Raw genomic sequence first — 24,821 nt, 5'->3', positions numbered from 1 at the left:
AAATAATAAAGTAATAATCCGTGAGTAACACCAATAATGTGACAAATATATACATGAAATAATAGTAATAATTTCAGTGTAAGTAATACTCAATAATGTGACACAAATATATACATGTATTTACCAGTAATATACTCCGTGAGTAATACCAATAACGTGACAAATATATACATGAAAACAATAAATACACTGCGTGAGCAATAACATCAATGCAAAAAAATATACGAAATGATAGTAACACCGTGAGTAACAATTAATAATGTGACGTACATATACATGAAACAATAGTAATACTCAGGAGTAATATTAATAATGTGAAAATATACATGAAAATAATAGTAATACTGTGAGTAATACTAATAATGTAAAAAAAATATATACATGGAAATAATAGTAATACTTCTGGTGAGTAATACTAATAATGTGACAAATATATACATGAAATAACAAAGTAATACCATGTAGGTAATACTAATAATGCGAAAAATATATACACGAAATAATGATAGTACTTACCTTTGTGATTAATACCAATAACGTGACAAAATATATACATGAGAATGATAGTAATACTTTGTGAGTAATAATTAATAATAACGACAAATATATACATGAAATAATAGTATTACACCTCGTAGAGTAATACTAATAAGCAGTGAAAAATATGGCATAGATAATGGTAATACTCTGTGAGTACTACCTATAATGTGACAACATATATACATGATTACATAATAGTAATACTAAGTGAGTGACTACCAATAGACGTCTCTATAAACATACGTAATAATGTATACAAATACGTGAGCGGATACTCATAAATATGACAAATATATACATGGAAATAACAATAGTAATACTAATGTGAGGTATCAATGTAAATAATGTGACAAAATACATACATGAAATAATAGTAACACTGTGTGAGTAAATATTAATAATGTGACAACATATATTACGAAATAATAGTAATACTGGCAGAGTAATACTAATAATGTGAAAAATATATACATGAAATAATAGTAGTAACTCTGTGAGGTAATACTAATAATGTGACAAATATATACATGAAATAATAGTAATACTTTGTGAGTAATACTAATAATATGACAAATATATATATAAAATAATAGTAATACTGTGTGAGGTAATACTAATAATGTGACAAATATATACATGAAATAATAGTAATACTCTGTGAGTAATACTAATAATATGACAAATATATATGTATGAAATAATAGTAATACTATGTGAGTGAAACACTAATAATGTGACAAAATATATACATGAAATAATAGTAATAATACTTTTGAGTAATACTAATAATGTGACAAATATATACATGAAATAATAGTAATACTCTGTGAGTAATACTAATAATGTGACAAAATATATACATGAAATAATAGTAATACTGTGTGAGTAATACTAATAATGTGACAAATATATACATGTAATAATAGTAATACTAGTGTGAGTAATACTAATAATGTAACAAATATATACATGAAATAATAGTAATACTGTGTGAGTAATACTAATAATGTGACAAATATATACATGAAATAATAGTAATACTAATGTGTGGTATATATAATGTAATAATAATATATACACTGAAAGGTAATAGTAATACTCACTGAGTTAACAATTATAATGTGAGTAATACTAATAATACTAATAATGTGAACAAATATATACATGAAATAATAGTAATACTGTGTGAGTAATACTAATAATGTGACAAATATATACATGTAATAATAGTAATACTTTGTGAGTAATACTAATAATGTGACAAATATATACATGAAATAATAGTAATACTGTGGAGTAATACTAATAATGTGACAAATATATACATGAAATAATAGTAATACTGTGAGTAATACTTAATAATGTGACAAATATATACATGAAATAATAGTAATACTATGTGAGTAATACTAATAATGTGAAAATATATACATGAAATAATAGTAATACTCTGTGAGTAATACTAATAATGTGACAAATATATACATGAAATAATAGTAATACTCTGTGAGTAATACTAATAATGTGACAAATATATACATGAAATAATAGTAATACTTTGTGTGAGTAATACTAATAATGTGACAAATATATACATGAAATAATAGTAATACTTTGTGAGTAATACTAATAATGTGACAAATATATACATGAAATAATAGTAATACTTTGTGAGTAATACTAATAATGTGACAAATATATACATGAAATAATAGTAATACTGTAGAGTAATACTAATAATGTGACAAATATATACATGAAATAATAGTAATACTGTGTGAGTAATAATAATAATGTGACAAATATATACATGAAATAATAGTAATACTTTGTGAGTAATACTAATAATGTGACAAAATATATACATGAAATAATAGTAATACTGTGTGAGGTAATACTAATAATGTGACAAATATATACATGAAATAATAAATAGTAATACTAATAATGTGAGTATATACATGAATAATAGTAATACTCTGTGTTGAGTAAATAATAATACATGAAATAATAGTAATACTGTGTGAGGTAATACTAATAATGTGACAAATATATACATGAAATAATAGTAATACTCTGTGAGTAATACTAATAATGTGAAAAAATATATACATGAAATAATAGTAATACTGTGTGAGTAATACTAATAATGTGACAAATATATACATGAGAATAATAAAGTAATACTCTGTGAGGTAATAATAATAATGTGAATATATATATACATGAAATAATAGTAATACTTCTGTGTGAGTAATACTAATAATGTGACAAATATATACATGAAATAATAGTAATACTGTGAGAGTAATACTAATAATGTGACAAATATATACATGTGAAATAATAAAGTAATACTCTGTGAGGAGTAATACTAATAATGTGACAAAATATATATATGATGAATAATAACAGTAATACTGTTGTGAGTAATACTAATAATACATGAAAAATATATACATGAAATAATAGTAATACTACTAATTAATACTCTGTGAGTAATACTAATAATGTGACAAATATATACATGAAATAATAGTAATACTCTGTGTGAGTAATACTAATAATGTGACAAATATATACATGAAATAATAGTAATACTCTGTGAGTAATACTAATAATGTGAAAATATATACATGAAATAATAGTAATACTCTGTGAGTAATACTAATAATGTGACAAATATATACATGAAATAATAGTAATACTGTGTGAGTAATACTAATAATGTGACAAATATATACATGAAATAATAGTAATACTCTGTGAGTAATACTAATAATGTGACAAATATATACATGAAATAATAAAGTAATACTCTGTGAGTGATACTAATAATGTGACAAAATATATACATGAAATAATAGTAATACTCTGTGAGTAATACTAATAATGTGACAAATATATACATGAAATAATAGTAATACTCTGTGAGTAATACTAATAATGTGACAAATATATACATGAAATAATAGTAATACTTTGTGAGTAATACTAATAATGTGACAAATATATACATGAAATAATAGTAATACTAATAATGTGAGAGTAATACTAATAATGTGGGTAATAATATATATACATGATAGAAATAATAGTAATACTTGTAGAATGAGTAATACTAATAAATAATGTGACAAATATATACATGAAATAATAGTAATACTCTGTGAGTAATACTAATAATGTGACAAATATATACATGAAATAATAGTAATACTTTGTGAGTAATACTAATAATGTGACAAATATATACATGAAATAATAGTAATACTGTGTGGGTAATACTAATAATGTACAAATATATACATGAAATAATAGTAATACTCTGTAGAGTAATACTAATAATGTGACAAATATATACATGAAATAATAGTAATACTGTGTGAGTAATACTAATAATGTGAAAAATATATACATGAAATAATAGTAATACTCTGTGAGTAATACTAATAATGTGACAAATATATACATGAAATAATAGTAATACTTTGTGTGAGTAATACTAATAATGTGACAAATATATACATGAAATAATAGTAATACTCTGTGAGGTAATACTAATAATGTGACAAATATATACATGAAATAATAGTAATACTATGTGAGGTAATACTAATAATGTGACAAATATATACATGAAATAATAGTAATACTATGTGAGTAATACTAATAATGTGAAAATATATACATGAAATAATAGTAATACTAAGTAATACTAATAATGTGACAAAATATATACATGAAATAATAGTAATACTGGTGTGAGTAATACTAATAATGTGACAAATATATACATGAAATAATAGTAATACTCTGTGAGTAATACTAATAATGTGACAAATATATACATGAAATAATAGTAATACTCTGTGAGTAATACTAATAATGTGACAAATATATACATGAAATAATAGTAATACTTTGTGAGTAATACTAATAATGTGACAAATATATACATGAAATAATAGTAATACTCTGTGAGTAATACTAATAATGTGACAAATATATACATGAAATAATAGTAATACTCTGTGAGTAATACTAATAATGTGACAAATATATACATGAAATAATAGTAATACTGTGTGAGTAATACTAATAATGTGACAAATATATACATGAAATAATAGTAATACTCTGTGAGTAATACTAATAATGTGACAAAATATATACATGAAATAATAGTAATACTGTGTGAGTAATACTAATAATGTGACAAATATATACATGAAATAATAGTAATACTGTGTGTAGTAATACTAATAATGTGACAAATATATACATGAAATAATAGTAATACTTTGTGAGTAATACTAATAATGTGACAAATATATACATGAAATAATAGTAATACTTTGTGAGTAATACTAATAATGTGACAAATATATACATGAAATAATAGTAATACTACTTGTGAGTAATACTAATAATGTGACAAATATATACATGAAATAATAGTAATACTGTGAGTAATACTAATAATGTGACAAATATATACATGAAATAATAGTAATACTCTGTGAGTAATACTAATAATGTGACAAAATATATACATGAAATAATAGTAATACTGTGTGAGTAATACTAATAATGTGACAAATATATACATGAAATAATAGTAATACTGTGTGAGTAATACTAATAATGTGACAAATATATACATGAAATAATAGTAATACTTTGTGAGTAATACTAATAATGTGACAAATATATATACATGAAATAATAGTAATACTATGTGAGTAATACTAATAATGTGACAAATATATACATGAAATAATAGTAATACTGTGGTGAGTAATACTAATAATATAACAAATATATACATGAAATAATAGTAATACTTGGTGAGTAATACTAATAATGTGACAAATATATACATGAAATAATAGTAATACTTTGTGAGTAATACTAATAATGTGAAAAATATATACATGAAATAATAGTAATACTCTGTGAGTAATACTAATAATGTGACAAATATATACATGAAATAATAGTAATACTCTGTGAGTAATACTAATAATGTGACAAATATATACATGAAATAATAGTAATACTCTGTGAGTAATACTAATAATGTGACAAATATATACATGAAATAATAGTAATACTCTGTGAGTAATACTAATAATGTGACAAATATATGAAATAATAGTAATACTTTGTGAGTAATACTAATAATGACAAATATATACATGAAATAATAGTAATACTATGTGAGTAATACTAATAATGTGACAAATATATACATGAAATAATAGTAATACTCTGTGAGTAATACTAATAATGTGACAAATATATACATGAAATAATAGTAATACTGTGTGAAAATATATACAATGAAATAATAGTAATACTATTGATACGGTGAATACTAATACAGTGAAAATAATACATGTAATACTAATAATGTGAGGTAATACAAAATATATATACATGAAATAATAGTAATACTCTGTGAGTAATACTAATAATGTGACAAATATATACATGAAATAATAGTAATACTGTGTGAGTAATACTAATAATGTGACAAATATATACATGTAATAATAGTAATACTGTGTGAGTCATACTAATAATGTGACAAATATATACATGAAATAATAGTAATACTGTGTGAGTAATACTAATAATGTAAAAAATATATACATGAAATGATAGTAATACTCTGTGAGTAATACTAATAATGTGACAAATATATACATGAAATAATAGTAATACTGTGTGAGGTAATACTAATAATGTGACAAATATATACATGAAATAATAGTCATACTCTGTGAGTAATACTAATAATGTGACAAATATATACATGTATTAATAGTAATACTCTGTGAGTAATACTAATAATGTGACAAATATATACATGAAATAATAGTAATACTGTGTGAGTAATACTAATAATGTGACAAATATATACATGAAATAATAGTAATACTTTGTGAGTAATACTAATAATGTGACAAATATATACATGAAATAATAGTAATACTTTGTGAGTAATACTAATAATGTGACAAATATATACATGAAATAATAGTAATACTGTGTGAGTAATACTAATAATGTGACAAATATATACATGAAATAATAGTAATACTGTGTGAGGTAATACTAATAATGTGAAAAATATATACATGAAATAATAGTAATACTCTGTGAGTAATACTAATAATGTGACAAATATATACATGAAATAATAGTAATACTGTGTGAGTAATACTAATAATGTGACAAATATATACATGAAATAATAGTAATACTTTGTGAGTAATACTAATAATGTGACAAATATATACATGAAATAATAGTAATACTCTGTGAGGTAATACTAATAATGTGACAAATATATACATGAAATAATAGTAATACTGTGTGAGTAATACTAATAATGTGACAAATATATACATGAAATAATAGTAATACTCTGTGAGTAATACTAATAATGTGACAAATATATACATGAAATAATAGTAATACTCTGTGAGTAATACTAATAATGTGACAAATATATACATGAAATAATAGTAATACTGTGTGAGTAATACTAATAATGTGACAAATATATACATGAAATAATAGTAATACTGTGTGAGTAATACTAATAATGTGACAAATATATACATGAAATAATAGTAATACTGTGTGAGTAATACTAATAATGTGAAAAAAATATATACATGAAATAATAGTAATACTCTGTGAGTAATACTAATAATGTGACAAATATATACATGAAATAATAGTAATACTGTGTGAGTAATACTAATAATGTGACAAATATATACATGAAATAATAGTAATACTCTGTGAGTAATACTAATAATGTGACAAATATATACATGAAATAATAGTAATACTCTGTGAGTAATACTAATAATGTGACAAATATATACATGAAATAATAGTAATACTGTGTGAGTAATACTAATAATGTGACAAATATATACATGAAATAATAGTAATACTTTGTGAGTAATACTAATAATGTGACAAATATATACATGAAATAATAGTAATACTTTGTGAGTAATACTAATAATGTGAAAAATATATACATGAAATGATAGTAATACTGTGTGAGTAATACTAATAATGTGACAAATATATACATGAAATAATAGTAATACTGTGTGAGTAATACTAATAATGTGAAAAATATATACATGAAAATAATAGTAATACTCTGTGAGTAATACTAATAATGTGACAAATATATACATGAAATAATAGTAATACTGTGTGAGTAATACTAATAATGTGACAAATATATACATGAAATAATAGTAATACTTTGTGAGTAATACTAATAATGTGACAAATATATACATGAAATAATAGTAATACTCTGTGAGTAATACTAATAATGTGACAAATATATACATGAAATAATAGTAATACTGTGTGAGTAATACTAATAATGTGACAAATATATACATGAAATAATAGTAATACTCTGTGAGTAATACTAATAATGTGACAAATATATACATGAAATAATAGTAATACTGTGTGAGTAATACTAATAATGTGACAAATATATACATGAAATAATAGTAATACTGTGTGAGTAATACTAATAATGTAAAAAATATATACATGAAATGATAGTAATACTCTGTGAGTAATACTAATAATGTGACAAATATATACATGAAATAATAGTAATACTGTGTGAGTAATACTAATAATGTGACAAATATATACATGAAATAATAGTAATACTCTGTGAGTAATACTAATAATGTGACAAATATATACATGAAATAATAGTAATACTCTGTGAGTAATACTAATAATGTGACAAATATATACATGAAATAATAGTAATACTGTGTGAGTAATACTAATAATGTGACAAATATATACATGAAATAATAGTAATACTGTGTGAGTAATACTAATAATGTAAAAAATATATACATGAAATGATAGTAATACTCTGTGAGTAATACTAATAATGTGACAAATATATATATGAAATAACAGTAATACTGTGTGAGTAATACTAATAATGTGACAAATATATACATGAAATAATAGTAATACTTTGTGAGTAATACTAATAATGTGACAAATATATACATGAAATAATAGTAATACTCTGTGAGTAATACTAATAATGTGACAAATATATACATGAAATAATAGTAATACTGTGTGAGTAATACTAATAGCATGACAAATATATACATGAAATAATAGTCATACTCTGTGAGTGATACTAATAATGTGACAAATATATACATGAAATAATAGTAATACTTTGTGAGTGATACTAATAATGTGACAAATATATACCTGATATAATAGTAATACTTGTGAGTGATACTAATAATGTGACAAATATATACATGTAATAATAGTAATACTATGTGAGTGATACTAATAATGTGACAAATATATACATGAAATAATAGTAATACTTGGTGAGTGATACTAATAATATAACAAATATATACATGAAATAATAGTAATACTTGGTGAGTAATACTAATAATGTAACAAATATATACATGAAATAATAGTAATACTGTGTGAGTAATACTAATAATGTGAAAAATATATACATGAAATAATAGTAATACTGTGTGAGTAATACTAATAATGTGAAAAATATATACATGAAATGATAGTAATACTCTGTGAGTAATACTAATAATGTGACAAATATATACATGAAATAATAGTAATACTGTGTGAGTAATACTAATAATGTGAAAAATATATACATGAAATAATAGTAATACTCTGTGAGTAATACTAATAATGTGACAAATATATACATGAAATAATAGTAATACTCTGTGAGTAATACTAATAATGTGACAAATATATACATGAAATAATAGTAATACTAGGTGAGTAATACTAATAATGTGACAAATATATACATGAAATAATAGTAATACTTTGTGAGTAATACTAATAATGTGACAAATATATACATGAAATAATAGTAATACTTGTGAGTGATACTAATAATGTGACAAATATATACATGAAATAATAGTAATACTTTGTGAGTAATACTAATAATGTGACAAATATATACATGAAATAATAGTAATACTGTGTGTGAGTAATACTAATAATGTGACAAATATATACATGAAATAATAGTAATACTGTGTGAGTAATACTAATAATGTGACAAATATATACATGAAATAATAGTAATACTGTGTGAGTAATACTAATAATGTGACAAATATATACATGAAATAATAGTAATACTGTGTGAGTAATACTAATAATGTGACAAATATATACATGAAATAATAGTAATACTCTGTGAGTAATACTAATAATGTGACAAATATATACATGAAATAATAGTAATACTTTGTGAGTGATACTAATAATGTGACAAATATATACATGAAATAATAGTAATACTTGTGAGTGAATACTAATAATGTGACAAATATATACATGAAATAATAGTAATACTATGTGAGTAATACTAATAATGTGACAAATATATACATGAAATAATAGTAATACTTGTGAGTAATACTAATAATGTGACAAATATATACATGAAATAATAGTAATACTTTGTGAGTAATACTAATAATTTGACAAATATATAAATGAAATAACAGTAATACTGTGAGAGTAATACTAATAATGTGAAAAATATATACATCAAATAATAGTAATACTTTGTGAGTAATACTAATAATGTGACAAAGATATACATGAAATAATAGTAATACTGTGTGAGTGATGCTAATAATGTAACAAATATATACATGAAATAACAGTAATACTGTGTGAGTAATACTAATAATGTGACAAATATATACATGAAATAATAGTAATACTGTGTGAGTAATACTAATAATGTGACAAATATATACATGAAATAATAGTAATACTCTGTGAGTAATACTAATAATGTGACAAATATATACATGAAATAATAGTAATACTCTGTGAGTAATACTAATAATGTGACAAATATATACATGAAATAATAGTAATACTTTGTGAGTAATACTAATAATGTGACAAATATATACATGAAATAATAGTAATACTATGTGAGTAATACTAATAATGTGACAAATATATACATGAAATAATAGTAATACTGTGTGAGTAATACTAATAATGTGACAAATATATACATGAAATAATAGTAATACTGTGTGAGTAATACTAATAATGTGACAAATATATACATGAAATAATAGTAATACTGTGTGAGTAATACTAATAATGTGACAAATATATACATGAAATAATAGTAATACTCTGTGAGTAATACTAATAATGTGACAAATATATACATGAAATAATAGTAATACTTTGTGAGTAATACTAATAATGTGACAAATATATACATGAAATAATAGTAATACTATGTGAGTAATACTAATAATGTGACAAATATATACATGAAATAATAGTAATACTCTGTGAGTAATACTAATAATGTAACAAATATATACATGAAATAACAGTAATACTATGTGAGTGATACTAATAATGTGACAAATATATACATGAAATAATAGTAATACTTTGTGAGTGATACTAATAATGTGACAAATATATACATGAAATAATAGTAATACTTTGTGAGTAATACTAATAATGTGACAAATATATACATGAAATAATAGTAATACTATGTGAGTAATACTAATAATGTGACAAATATATACATGAAATAATAGTAATACTTGGTGAGTGATACTAATAATGTAACAAATATATACATGAAATAATAGTAATACTTTGTGAGTAATACTAATAATGTGACAAATATATACATGAAATAATAGTAATACTCTGTGAGTAATACTAATAATGTGACAAATATATACATGAAATAATAGTAATACTCTGTGAGTAATACTAATAATGTGACAAATATATACATGAAATAATAGTAATACTGTGTGAGTAATACTAATAATGTGAAAAAAATATATACATGAAATAATAGTAATACTCTGTGAGTAATACTAATAATGTGACAAATATATACATGAAATAATAGTAATACTTTGTGAGTGATACTAATAATGTGACAAATATATACATGAAATAATAGTAATACTCTGTGAGTAATACTAATAATGTGACAAATATATACATGAAATAATAGTAATACTTTGTGAGTAATACTAATAATGTGACAAATATATACATGAAATAATAGTAATACTTTGTGAGTAATACTAATAATGTGAAAAATATATACATGAAATAATAGTAATACTGTGTGAGTAATACTAATAATGTGACAAATATATACATGAAATAATAGTAATACTGTGTGAGTAATACTAATAATGTGACAAATATATACATGAAATAATAGTAATACTTTGTGAGTAATACTAATAATGTGAAAAATATATACATGAAATAATAGTAATACTTTGTGAGTGATACTAATAACGTGACAAATATATACATGTAATAATAGTAATCATATGTGAGTGATACTAATAATGTTACAAATATATACATGAAATAATAGTAATACTTTGTGAGTGATACTAATAATGTGACAAATATATACATGAAATAATAGTAATACTATGTGTATGATACTAATAATGTGACAAATATATACATGAAATAATAGTAATATTTGTGAGTGATACTAATAATGTCACAAATATATACATGAAATAATAGTAATACTTGGTGAGTGATACTAATAACATGACAAATATATACATGTAATAATAGTAATACTATGTGAGTGATACTAATAATGTGACAAATATATACATGAAATAATAGTAATACTTGGTGAGTGATACTAATAATATAACAAATATATACATGAAATAATAGTAATACTTTGTGAGTAATACTAATAATTTGACAAATATATAAATGAAATAACAGTAATACTGTGTGAGTAATACTAATAATGTGAAAAATATATACATGAAATAATAGTAATATTCTATGAATAAAACTAATAATGTGACAAATATATACATGAAATAATAGTAATAGTTTGTGAGTGATACTAATGATTTGACAAATATATACATGAAATAATAGTAATACTTTGTGAGTAATACTAATAATGTGACAAATATATACATGAAATAATAGTAATACTATGTGAGTGATACTAATAATGTGACAAATATATACATGAAATAATAGTAATACTCTGTGAGTAATACTAATAATGTGACAAATATATACATGAAATAATAGTAATACTGTGTGAGTAATACTAATAATGTGACAAATATATACATGAAATAATAGTAATACTCTGTGAGTAATACTAATAATGTGACAAATATATACATGAAATAATAGTAATACTGTGTGAGTAATACTAATAATGTGACAAATATATACAAGTAATAACAGTAATACTGTGTGAGTAATACTAATAATGTGACAAATATATACATGAAATAATAGTAATACTGTGTGAGTAATACTAATAATGTGACAAATATATACATGAAATAATAGTAATACTGTGTGAGTAATACTAATAATGTGACAAATATATACATGAAATAATAGTAATACTGTGTGAGTAATACTAATAATGTGACAAATATATACATGAAATAATAGTAATACTCTGTGAGTAATACTAATAATGTGACAAATATATACATGAAATAATAGTAATACTGTGTGAGTAATACTAATAATGTGACAAATATATACATGAAATAATAGTAATAATACTCTGTGAGTAATACTAATAATGTGACAAATATATACATGAAATAATAGTAATACTTGGTGAGTAATACTAATAATGTAACAAATATATACATGAAATAATAGTAATACTGTGTGAGTAATACTAATAATGTGACAAATATATACATGAAATAATAGTAATACTGTGTGAGTAATACTAATAATGTGACAAATATATACATGAAATAATAGTAATACTTTGTGAGTAATACTAATAATGTGAAAAAATATATACATGAAATAATAGTAATACTTTGTGAGTAATACTAATAATGTGACAAATATATACATGAAATAATAGTAATACTATGTGAGTAATACTAATAATGTGACAAATATATACATGAAATAATAGTAATACTTTGTGAGTAATACTAATAATGTGACAAATATATACATGAAATAATAGTAATACTATGTGAGTAATACTAATAATGTGACAAATATATACATGAAATAATAGTAATACTTGTGAGTAATACTAATAATGTGACAAATATATACATGAAATAATAGTAATACTGTGTGAGTAATACTAATAATGTGACAAATATATACATGTAATAATAGTAATACTATGTGAGTAATACTAATAATGTGACAAATATATACATGAAATAATAGTAATACTTGGTGAGTGATACTAATAATATGACAAATATATACATGAAATAATAGTAATACTTTGTGAGTAATACTAATAATTTGACAAATATATACATGAAATAACAGTAATACTGTGTGAGTAATACTAATAATGTGAAAAATATATACATGAAATAATAGTAATACTCTGTGAGTAATACTAATAATGTGACAAATATATACATGAAATAATAGTAATACTTTGTGAGTAATACTAATAATGTGACAAATATATACATGAAATAATAGTAATACTTTTTGAGTGATACTAATAATGTGACAAATATATACATGTAATAATAGTAATACTATGTGAGTAATACTAATAATGTGACAAATATATACATGAAATAATAGTAATACTGAGTAATACTAATAATGTGACAAATATATACATGAAATAATAGTAATACTGTGTGAGTAATACTAAGAATGTGACAAATATATACATGAAATAATAGTAATACTCTGTGAGTAATACTAATAATGTGACAAATATATACATGAAATAATAGTAATACTGTGTGAGTAATACTAAGAATGTGACAAATATATACATGAAATAATAGTAATACTTTGTGAGTAATACTAATAATGTGACAAATATATACATGAAATAATAGTAATACTGTGTGAAGTAATACTAATAATGTGACAAATATATACATACATGAAATACTAGTAATACTCTGTGAGTAATACTGTGTGAGTAATACTAATAATGTGACAAATATATACATGAAATAATAGTAATACTGTGTGAGTAATACTAATAACATGACAAATGACAAAATATATACATAATACTAATAATGTGACAAATAATAGTAATACTGTGTGAGTAATACTAATAATGTGACAAATATATACATGAAATAATAGTAATACTGTGTGAGTAATACTAATAATGTGACAAATATATATACAATGAAATAATAGTAATACTCTGTGAGTAATACTAATAATGTGACAAATATATACATGAAATAATAGTAATACTGTGTGAGTAATACTAATAATGTGACAAATATATACATGAAATAATAGTAATACTCTGTGAGTAATACTAATAATGTGACAAATATATACATGAAATAATAGTAATACTCTGTGAGTAATACTAATAATGTGACAAATATATACATGAAATAATAGTAATACTGTGTGAGTAATACTAATAATGTGACAAATATATACATGAAATAATAGTAATACTCTGTGAGTAATACTAATAATGTGACAAATATATACATGAAATAATAGTAATACTGTGTGAGTAATACTAATAATGTGACAAATATATACATGAAATAATAGTAATACTGTGTGAGTAATACTAATAATGTGACAAATATATACATGAAATAATAGTAATACTTGTGTGAGTAATACTAATAATGTGACAAATATATACATGAAATAATAGTAATACTTGTGAGTAGTAATACTAATAATGTGACAAATATATACATGAAATAATAGTAATACTCTGTGAGTAATACTAATAATGTGACAAATATATACATGAAATAATAGTAATACTGTGTGAGTAATACTAATAATGTGACAAATATATACATGAAATAATAGTAATACTGTGTGAGTAATACTAATAATGTGACAAATAATACATGAAATGTGTAATACACCTGTGAGTAATACTAATAATGTGACAAATATATACATGAAATAATAGTAATACTGTGTGAGTAATACTAATAACGTGAAAAATATATACATGAAATAATAGTAATACTGTGTGAGTAATACTAATAATGTAACAAATATATACATGAAATAATAGTAATACTGTGTGAGTAATACTAATAATGTAAAAAATATATACATGAAATGATAGTAATACTCTGTGAGTAATACTAATAATGTGACAAATATATACATGAAATAATAGTAATACTGTGTGAGTAATACTAATAATGTGACAAATATATACATGAAATAATAGTAATACTGTGTGAGTAATACTAATAACATGACAAATATATACATGAAATAATAGTCATACTCTGTGAGTAATACTAATAATGTGACAAATATATACATGAAATAATAGTAATACTCTGTGAGTAATACTAATAATGTGACAAATATATACATGAAATAATAGTAATACTGTGTGAGTAATACTAATAATGTGACAAATATATACATGAAATAATAGTAATACTCTGTGAGTAATACTAATAATGTGACAAATATATACATGAAATAATAGTAATACTGTGTGAGTAATACTAATAATGTGACAAATATATACATGAAATAACAGTAATACTGTGTGAGTAATACTAATAATGTGACAAATATATACATGAAATAATAGTAATACTTTGTGAGTAATACTAATAATGTGACAAATATATACATGAAATAATAGTAATACTGTGTGAGTAATACTAATAATGTGACAAATATATACATGAAATAATAGTAATACTGTGTGAGTAATACTAATAATGTGAAAAATATATACATGAAATAATAGTAATACTCTGTGAGTAATACTAATAATGTGACAAATATATACATGAAATAATAGTAATACTGTGTGAGTAATACTAATAATGTGACAAATATATACATGAAATAATAGTAATACTGTGTGAGTAATACTAATAATGTGACAAATATATACATGAAATAATAGTAATACTCTGTGAGTAATACTAATAATGTGAAAAATATATACATGAAATGATAGTAATACTCTGTGAGTAATACTAATAATGTGACAAATATATATATGAAATAATAGTAATACTGTGTGAGTAATACTAATAATGTGACAAATATATACATGAAATAATAGTAATACTTTGTGAGTAATACTAATAATGTGACAAATATATACATGAAATAATAGTAATACTTTGTGAGTAATACTAATAATGTGAAAAATATAAACATGAAATGAAAGTAATACTAATAATGTGACAAATATATACATGAAATAATAGTCATACTCTGTGAGTAATACTAATACTGTGTGAGTTATACTAATAATGTGACAAATATATACATGAAATAATAGTAATACTGTGTGAGTAATACTAGTAACATGACAAATATATACATGTAATAATAGTCATACTTTGTGAGTAATACTAATAATGTGACAAATATATACATGAAATAATAGTAATACTGTGTGAGTAATACTAATAACATGACAAATATATACATGAAATAATAGTCATACTCTGTGAGTAATACTAATAATGTGACAAATATATATATGAAATAATAGTAATACTGTGTGAGTAATACTAATAACATGAAAAATATATACATGAAATAATAGTCATACTCTCTGAGTAATACTAATAATGTGACAAATATATACATGAAATAATAGTAATACTCTGTGAGTAATACTTTTAATGTGAGAAATATATACATGAAATAATAGTAATACTGTGTGAGTAATACTAAGAATGTGACAAATATATACATGTAATAAGAGTAATACTCTGTGAGTAATACTAATAATGTGACAAATATATACATGTAATAAGAGTAATACTGTGTGAGTAATACTAGTAATGTGACAAATATATACATGTAATAAGAGTAATACTGTGTGAGTAATACTAGTAATGTGACAAATATATACAAGTAATAACAGTAATACTGTGTGAGTAATACTAATAATGTGTCAAATATATACATGAAATAATAGTAATACTTTGTGAGTAATACTAATAATGTGAAAAATATATACATGAAATGATAGTAATACTCTGTGAGTAATACTAATAATGTAACAACATATACATGAAATAATAGTAATACTGTGTGAGTAATACTAATAATGAAAAAAATATATAGAAATAAGTAATACTGTGTGAGTAATACTAATAATGTAAAAAAATATATACATGAAATAATAGTAATACTGTGTGAGTAATACTAATAATGTGAAAAATATATACATGAAATAATAGTAATACTGTGTGAATACTAATAATGTAAGAAATATATACATCAAATAATAGTAATACTTTGTGAGTAATACTAATAAATAACAAATATATAAATGAAATGATAGTAATACTCTGTGAGTAATACTAATAATGTGACAAATATATATATGAAATAACAGTAATACTGTGTGAGTAATACTAATAATGTGAAAGATATATTCATGAAATAATAGTAATACTCTATGAGTAAAACTAATAATGTGACAAATATATACATGAAATAATAGTAATACTTTGTGAGTGATACTAATGATGTGACAAATATATACATGAAATGATAGTAATACTTTGTGGGTAATACTAATAATGTGACAAATATATACATGAAATAATAGTAATACTTTGTGGAGTAATACTAATAATGTGACAAATATATACATGAAATAATAGTCATACTCTGTGAGTAATACTAATAATGTGACAAATATATACATGAAATAATAGTCATACTCTGTGAGTAATACTAATAATGTGAGAAATATATACATGAAATAATAGTAATACTGTGTGAGTAATACTAGTAACATGACAAATATATACATGAAATAATAGTCATACTGTGTGAGTAATACTAATAACATGACAAATATATACATGAAATAATAGTCATACTCTGTGAGTAATACTAATAATGTGACAAATATATACATGAAATAATAGTAATACTGTGTGAATAATACTAATAACATGAAAAATATATACATGAAATAATAGTCATACTCTCTGAGTAATACTAATAATGTGACAAATATATACATGAAATAATAGTAATACTCTGTGAGTAATACTAGTAATGTGACAAATATATACATCAAATAATAGTAATACTTGGTGAGTGATACTAATAATGTAACAAATATATACATCAAATAATAGTAATACTTTGTGAGTAATACTAATAATGTGAAGTAAGTTTAGTCTTAAAAACCTTTTGATAGACTTCTGATGGTGAACAATCCCGAGATTGAGATTGATGCCATTCTTTATTTAAATCATAAAACACAATTATAATTCTGTGCTCTCTCATTTATTAGATATATCAGAGGACTCTGTAAAAACTTCAAAATCTGTAACTTTGTAGGATTAGTCATAGACTGAGAAACTGTAGCAGAATAAACACAATTATGTAATGCTATTCTTATCAGTGCGTATGTACTATTTATGTTACTCTTTGTGATTTAAATTCATAAATGAGAAAGGTCTTAACCTAAGATACCACCTGACCTGCCACTTGAAACTGTCACTACATATCTTTGTGTGATATCTTCTACTTTACCAGAATATTTCCCATGAATAAAGCACACGTGATGCCATAGGTAACTGAACTTGAACAATAGGTTTTAACTAGGTTAAAAAGGAACTTAGCTACGAGCTTGAATAAAGTTCTATGTTAAAAATAACATTCAAGAATAGATAAATGTGGATGATAATAAATATTGAACCTTTTTATAATTATTATTTTCTTTGTATTTATATCTGATTATTTCATTTGTCTCTAAGCAGTTTCATTAAAACTTCCATAATAATCAAAACGTGTTAGCAGCAATGTAATATCTTAATGGAAAACGAAAAGACACTAATATACTACAATATTGGATTAAAGTATGCTGAAGATAAGATGTAATATTTCAGTTACGTATTACAAATTTTCATGTCACATAAGTGAAAGAAATAACAATGTCGTATTTCACACTAAATTATATTATGTAACTAAGTAGTTTAGTAGCAAGAGTAAAATGTACTGCACCTTCATAAGGAAAAGTCTAACCATTCTCATGCTTGTTTTTACACTGTTATCTAATACTTTATTTCTTTGTATTGGAAGATTTTTGTACTTTGAAATTTCCAATGGCAACTGCAAAAATATCTTAGTTTATCACCTCAATTATCTGACTTGTCTTGTGATATATCTCATTTTTTCGCTATTTCATTAAGAACAAGAACACACCTACATTAAACTGACATTGGGAGTGAAGCATTGTGAGGCGTGTATCAGCAGGCTAAACCTTATGTGTAACACAAATATGGTGGTATATACTACAGTCAAAGCCTATCTAACCATGTATATGTTACAAACTCTGAAATCCATTCCAGACTAAACCTATCTCCTGATGTAAAAGGTTACATTCTCTGGAATCTATTTTAGGCAAGGTCACTCCTATGAGATAGAACATATAAATACTATGGGATCTAATCCAGCCAAAGTCACTCCTATGATATAGACCATATAAATACTTTAGGATCTATTCCAAGTAAAGTTTTTAACACGTTATACTATTCCAGGTGGTTTCTAAACACATTATACTATTCCAACTAAGGTTTTTAACACGTTATACTATTCCAACTAAGGTTTTTAACACGTTATACTATTCCAACTAAGGTTTTTAACACGTTATACTATTCCAACTAAGGTTTTTAACACGTTATACTATTCCAACTAAGGTTTTTAACACATTATACCCTTCCAACTAGTTTCTAAACACATTATACTATTCATTCCAACTAGTTTCTAACACATTATACTATTCATTCCAACTAGTTTCTAACACATTATACTATTCCAACTAAAGTTTCTAACACATTATACTATTCATTCCAACTAAAGTTTCTAAACACATTATACTATTCCAACTAAAGTTTCTAACACATTATACTATTCCAACTAAAGTTTCTAACACATTATACCCTTCCAACTAGTTTCTAAACACATTATACTATTCATTCCAACTAGTTTCTAACACATTATACTATTCATTCCAACTAGTTTCTAACACATTATACTATTCATTCCAACTAGTTTCTAACACATTATACTATTCCAACTAAAGTTTCTAACACATTATACTATTCATTCCAACTAAAGTTTCTAAACACATTATACTATTCATTCTAACTAAAGTTTCTAACACATTATACTATTCCAACTAAAGTTTCTAACACATTATACTATTCATTCCAACTAAAGTTTCTAAACACATTATACTATTCATTCCAACTAAAGTTTCTAACACATTATACTATTCCAACTAAAGTTTCTAACACATTATACTATTCATTCCAACTAAAGTTTCTAACACATTATACTATTCATTCCAACTAAAGTTTCTAACACATTATACTATTCCAACTAAAGTTTCTAACACATTATACTATTCCAACTAAAGTTTCTAACACATTATACTATTCATTCCAACTAAAGTTTCTAACACATTATACTATTCATTCCAACTAAAGTTTCTAACACATTATACTATTCCAACTAAAGTTTCTAACACATTATACTATTCAACTAAAGTTTCTAACACATTATACTATTCCAACTAAAGTTTCTATTATACTATTCCAACCAAAGTTTCTAACACATTATACTATTCATTCCAACTAAAGTTTCTAACACATTATACTATTCATTCCAACTAAAGTTTCTAACACATTATACTATTCATTTCAACTAAAGTTTCTAACACATTATACTGTTCATTCCAACTAAAGTTTCTAACACATTATACTATTCATTCCAACTAAAGTTTCTAACACATTATACTATTCATTCCAACTAAAGTTTCTAACACATTATACTATTCATTCCAACTGAAGTTTCTAACACATTATACTATTCCAACTAAAGTTTCTAACACATTACACTGTTACTTTTCCTGATGGATTAGTCTTAATAGTTGGGTGCTGAAAACATAGAATAAAACTGAACCCATTCTGTATGATGGGAACCACATGTGCCCAGAATCCCCATATGTCAAGCATGAGGGTGCTGCCTCATTTTTACTACCTATAGTTCCTATATTTCTGACTATTAACACTCTTTGTGCTATTAATTTTTGATACATTTGTTGGACTTATTTCATGTTTGTACAAATAAATAAACCCATAATTATTTGTTGTTGTTCCCTGTTTGTGAAAAACATTTGTAATTTCTTGTTTTCAGTTTGAAATATTTTTAAACTTTTTATATTTTCAGGCACTATTCTTCAGAAATTTACCTCAATGAGGCTAAGGAACTGAAACATCAGGCAGATAGAGAGGTACAGTTATCTCTCTATTTTCTTTGAGTTTTTGGTTATTTACATAAGGTGGTTCACTGGAGTAAAAGAAACAGAAGTAAAATAATTTAACTCTTAGAAGTAACTGACAAACATATTTAATCTGTTTTTACTGATAAATGTTTTTCTTCATAGCAGCTTGGTGACTTAGAAAACATTCACAGAAAGCCTAACAACTTTAAATGATCTTAAAGCAACTGATCAAACAAAAATGTTTATATATGCTTATAACTTTTTATATTTTCTGAGTTAGTGAGAAAAATAATCTTATAAACATAAGTTTGGTGCTCTTCATCAGTTTAATTAATAAAAATATATATAAAAATGTCAGAATATTTTTTATACTTATAAAGGTACATATGTTGAAGAGAAGATTGTAGAAGAAACAAGTATAACCCTGATAATTAAAGCTTTGATATTAATGTACTTTAATATAAACACAAAAAACGATTGGTGTACCATTATAATCACTACTCTTCAAAAGATATTCTAACAGGACAAAATGTTAATTATTACTTGGGTTCTGACAAAACAGTTCAGACAAATGTGTTATAATTTATGTGTTACAGAAAGTGTCGAATAAGGAATTGACAGTGTTTATTCATTTTAATGGTCCACATATCTTTTGTTGAAACATTTTTGTTTTCACAAAAGTTTGGCAGTATTAGATGCAATAAGAAATTTTATGAAAAATTACCCAAACTAGCCCAACAAAAATGTTAGTATCTGCTAATTTTAGTTATCTATCTAAACATTAAAAATTATTATGAAACAACAAAATAAACTGCTTTTACAAAAAATATTATGAACCCATACACAATCAAATTTTTACATTAAAAAGGTTACTTTTAGTCGTTTTGTTTAATACGGAGATTCCATCACTTATTCACTGCAACAGTTATAATCAGTTAATCAATACTAGGATTTTACAAGTTAATCAATATCAGAGTTATAATCAGTTAATCAGTACTAGACTTATAATCAGTTAATAAATACTGGAGTTTTATAAGTTAATCAGTACCATAGTTATAATCAGTTAATCAATATTAGAGTTATAATCAGTTAATCAATACTGGAGTTATAACACTATGTAACACAAATTTTGTTCCTGATAGTATGTGTTATTTTTTAATTGCTCATGTTGTAAAAGTACAGAAAATGGCTGTTAGTCCCTTCAAACTTTGCTTTGGTGACCTGGATAATGAAATTTAGAAATTAAACTATTTTCTTTATAAAAACAGGCAAATTTGCACATTTTCATTTATGTAAGGTCTGAATAAAACAACATATGAATTAAGATTTACATGTATTTATACTAAAGTTACACAAAAATGTTTAGAAGTGAGTAGTTATTTGAGATTTGTGACTGTAACATAAATCACTTTCATGTATCAGCCCCCAAATATAGTCTCCCATCATGATTTTATTACGCGTTCCTTGGTAGCAGTATTCAAAGTCCAGTATATCTTTGGTGGAAGTGCTTGCCTTGCTCCTATGAGTATGCTCCCTTGTCCTCCTTGAATTTATCAACATGAGTGTCAAGGATATGGACTTTCAGGGACATCCTGCAGTCCATTTTGCTGTAGTTCTTCAACAGAGCCTCAACCAGTTCCACATAATTTTTGGCTTTGTGATTTCCTAAGCAGCCCCAAACCACTACGACAAAGCTGCCCTAAGCTGTTTTTTTCTTCCTACTGAGCTTCTTGGGGAATTCTGTGCACTCCAGGATCTTCTTTATTTGTGGTCCAACGAAGAAACCAGCTTTGACCTTTGCCTCAGAGAGCTTAGGGAAGAAGACTCAAAGGTACATGAAGGCTGCAGACTCCTTATCAAGAGTTGTGACAAATTGTTTCATGAGACCCTATTTTATGAGCAATGGTGGGAACAACATCTTCTGGAGGTCCACTAGTGGCTCACACTTCACATTGTGCCTCCCAACAGAGAACTCGGTTCGTTGTGGCCACAGCTTCCTATTGTGGTGCACTGCAGTGTCCCTGCTATCACAAAGGCAAGAACAATAAGGAAACTTGGTAAAGCCTTCTTGGAGACCCATCAGGAATGCCACCATTTTGAATTATCCCATAACCATACTCATCATACTTCAAGGCTTCTACCAAGGTCTTGATGCTGTTGTATTCTTCTTTGAGGTGCACCAAAAGATATTTAAATTTCAAAAGTCTAAACTTTGTATAATATAAAATCTTGCTATTCAAGCAAACAAAAATTGTCCGTCTTACCTTCTAGAGTTTTTTTGCAATGTTTCCAGGTAAAATGAGGTGCTCAGGGTTTGTATTGATCCCTGACAGGCATGCTGAAATATGTCTTGTAGGCTTCACACATTTTAACAGATGCTGTCACAGAGTATTTTTTTGCTCTTGTCTTGATACATTAGCCACATACATAGTAGAATGGGTCTTGAGAATGCTTGCAGCTTCTTGATACCATCTCTGATAAAATCAGATAGGTCAATGTGTTCACTTGGCAGCTAGAACAAACTGAAGTGGTAAGTGGTGAGCTCGTGTATATACACTGCTGGCCAAAATCTTAAGGCCAATGAACATAAAGAAAAAATATTCATTCTGCATTGTTAGACTCAACCACATATTTGAGTAGAGCTTCGAAAGATGAAAATAAGAAAAGGGTAAATAAAAATAAAAAACTTTCTTGGCATTTAATAGGAAAAATGTAAACACTATGAAATTAGCCTAAATAATAGCTGGTCAAAAGTTTAAGACCATACCAAAAAGAAGTCCTAAACAGGGTAGTAAATGCCCAACAAGAGGTCTCAGTAATGAGTTGCATGGCCATCATTGTGAATAACTTAAAACATTCGCTTTGGTATGGTCTATAT

At 24.1% G+C, this 24,821-nt stretch overlaps 1 protein-coding gene across 1 annotated transcript in view; it reads left to right on the top strand.

Annotated features, from left to right (window-relative positions):
- The window catches only part of LOC143254478 (AF4/FMR2 family member lilli-like), a 75,964-nt gene that overhangs the window by 36,439 nt on the left and 14,704 nt on the right, over positions 1 to 24,821 (top strand). The window contains exon 2 of the mRNA XM_076509654.1: positions 21,889 to 21,952. Coding sequence (XP_076365769.1) covers positions 21,889 to 21,952 — 64 coding nt within the window. The remainder of the gene's footprint in view (positions 1 to 21,888; positions 21,953 to 24,821) is intronic.

The sequence above is a fragment of the Tachypleus tridentatus genome, chromosome 6 (genome assembly GCF_004210375.1).
Source record: "Tachypleus tridentatus isolate NWPU-2018 chromosome 6, ASM421037v1, whole genome shotgun sequence".
Classification (NCBI taxonomy): domain Eukaryota; kingdom Metazoa; phylum Arthropoda; class Merostomata; order Xiphosura; family Limulidae; genus Tachypleus; species Tachypleus tridentatus.
The sequence above is the reverse complement of the archived record's forward strand: the minus strand, read 5'-3'. Positions and strand labels throughout refer to the sequence as shown.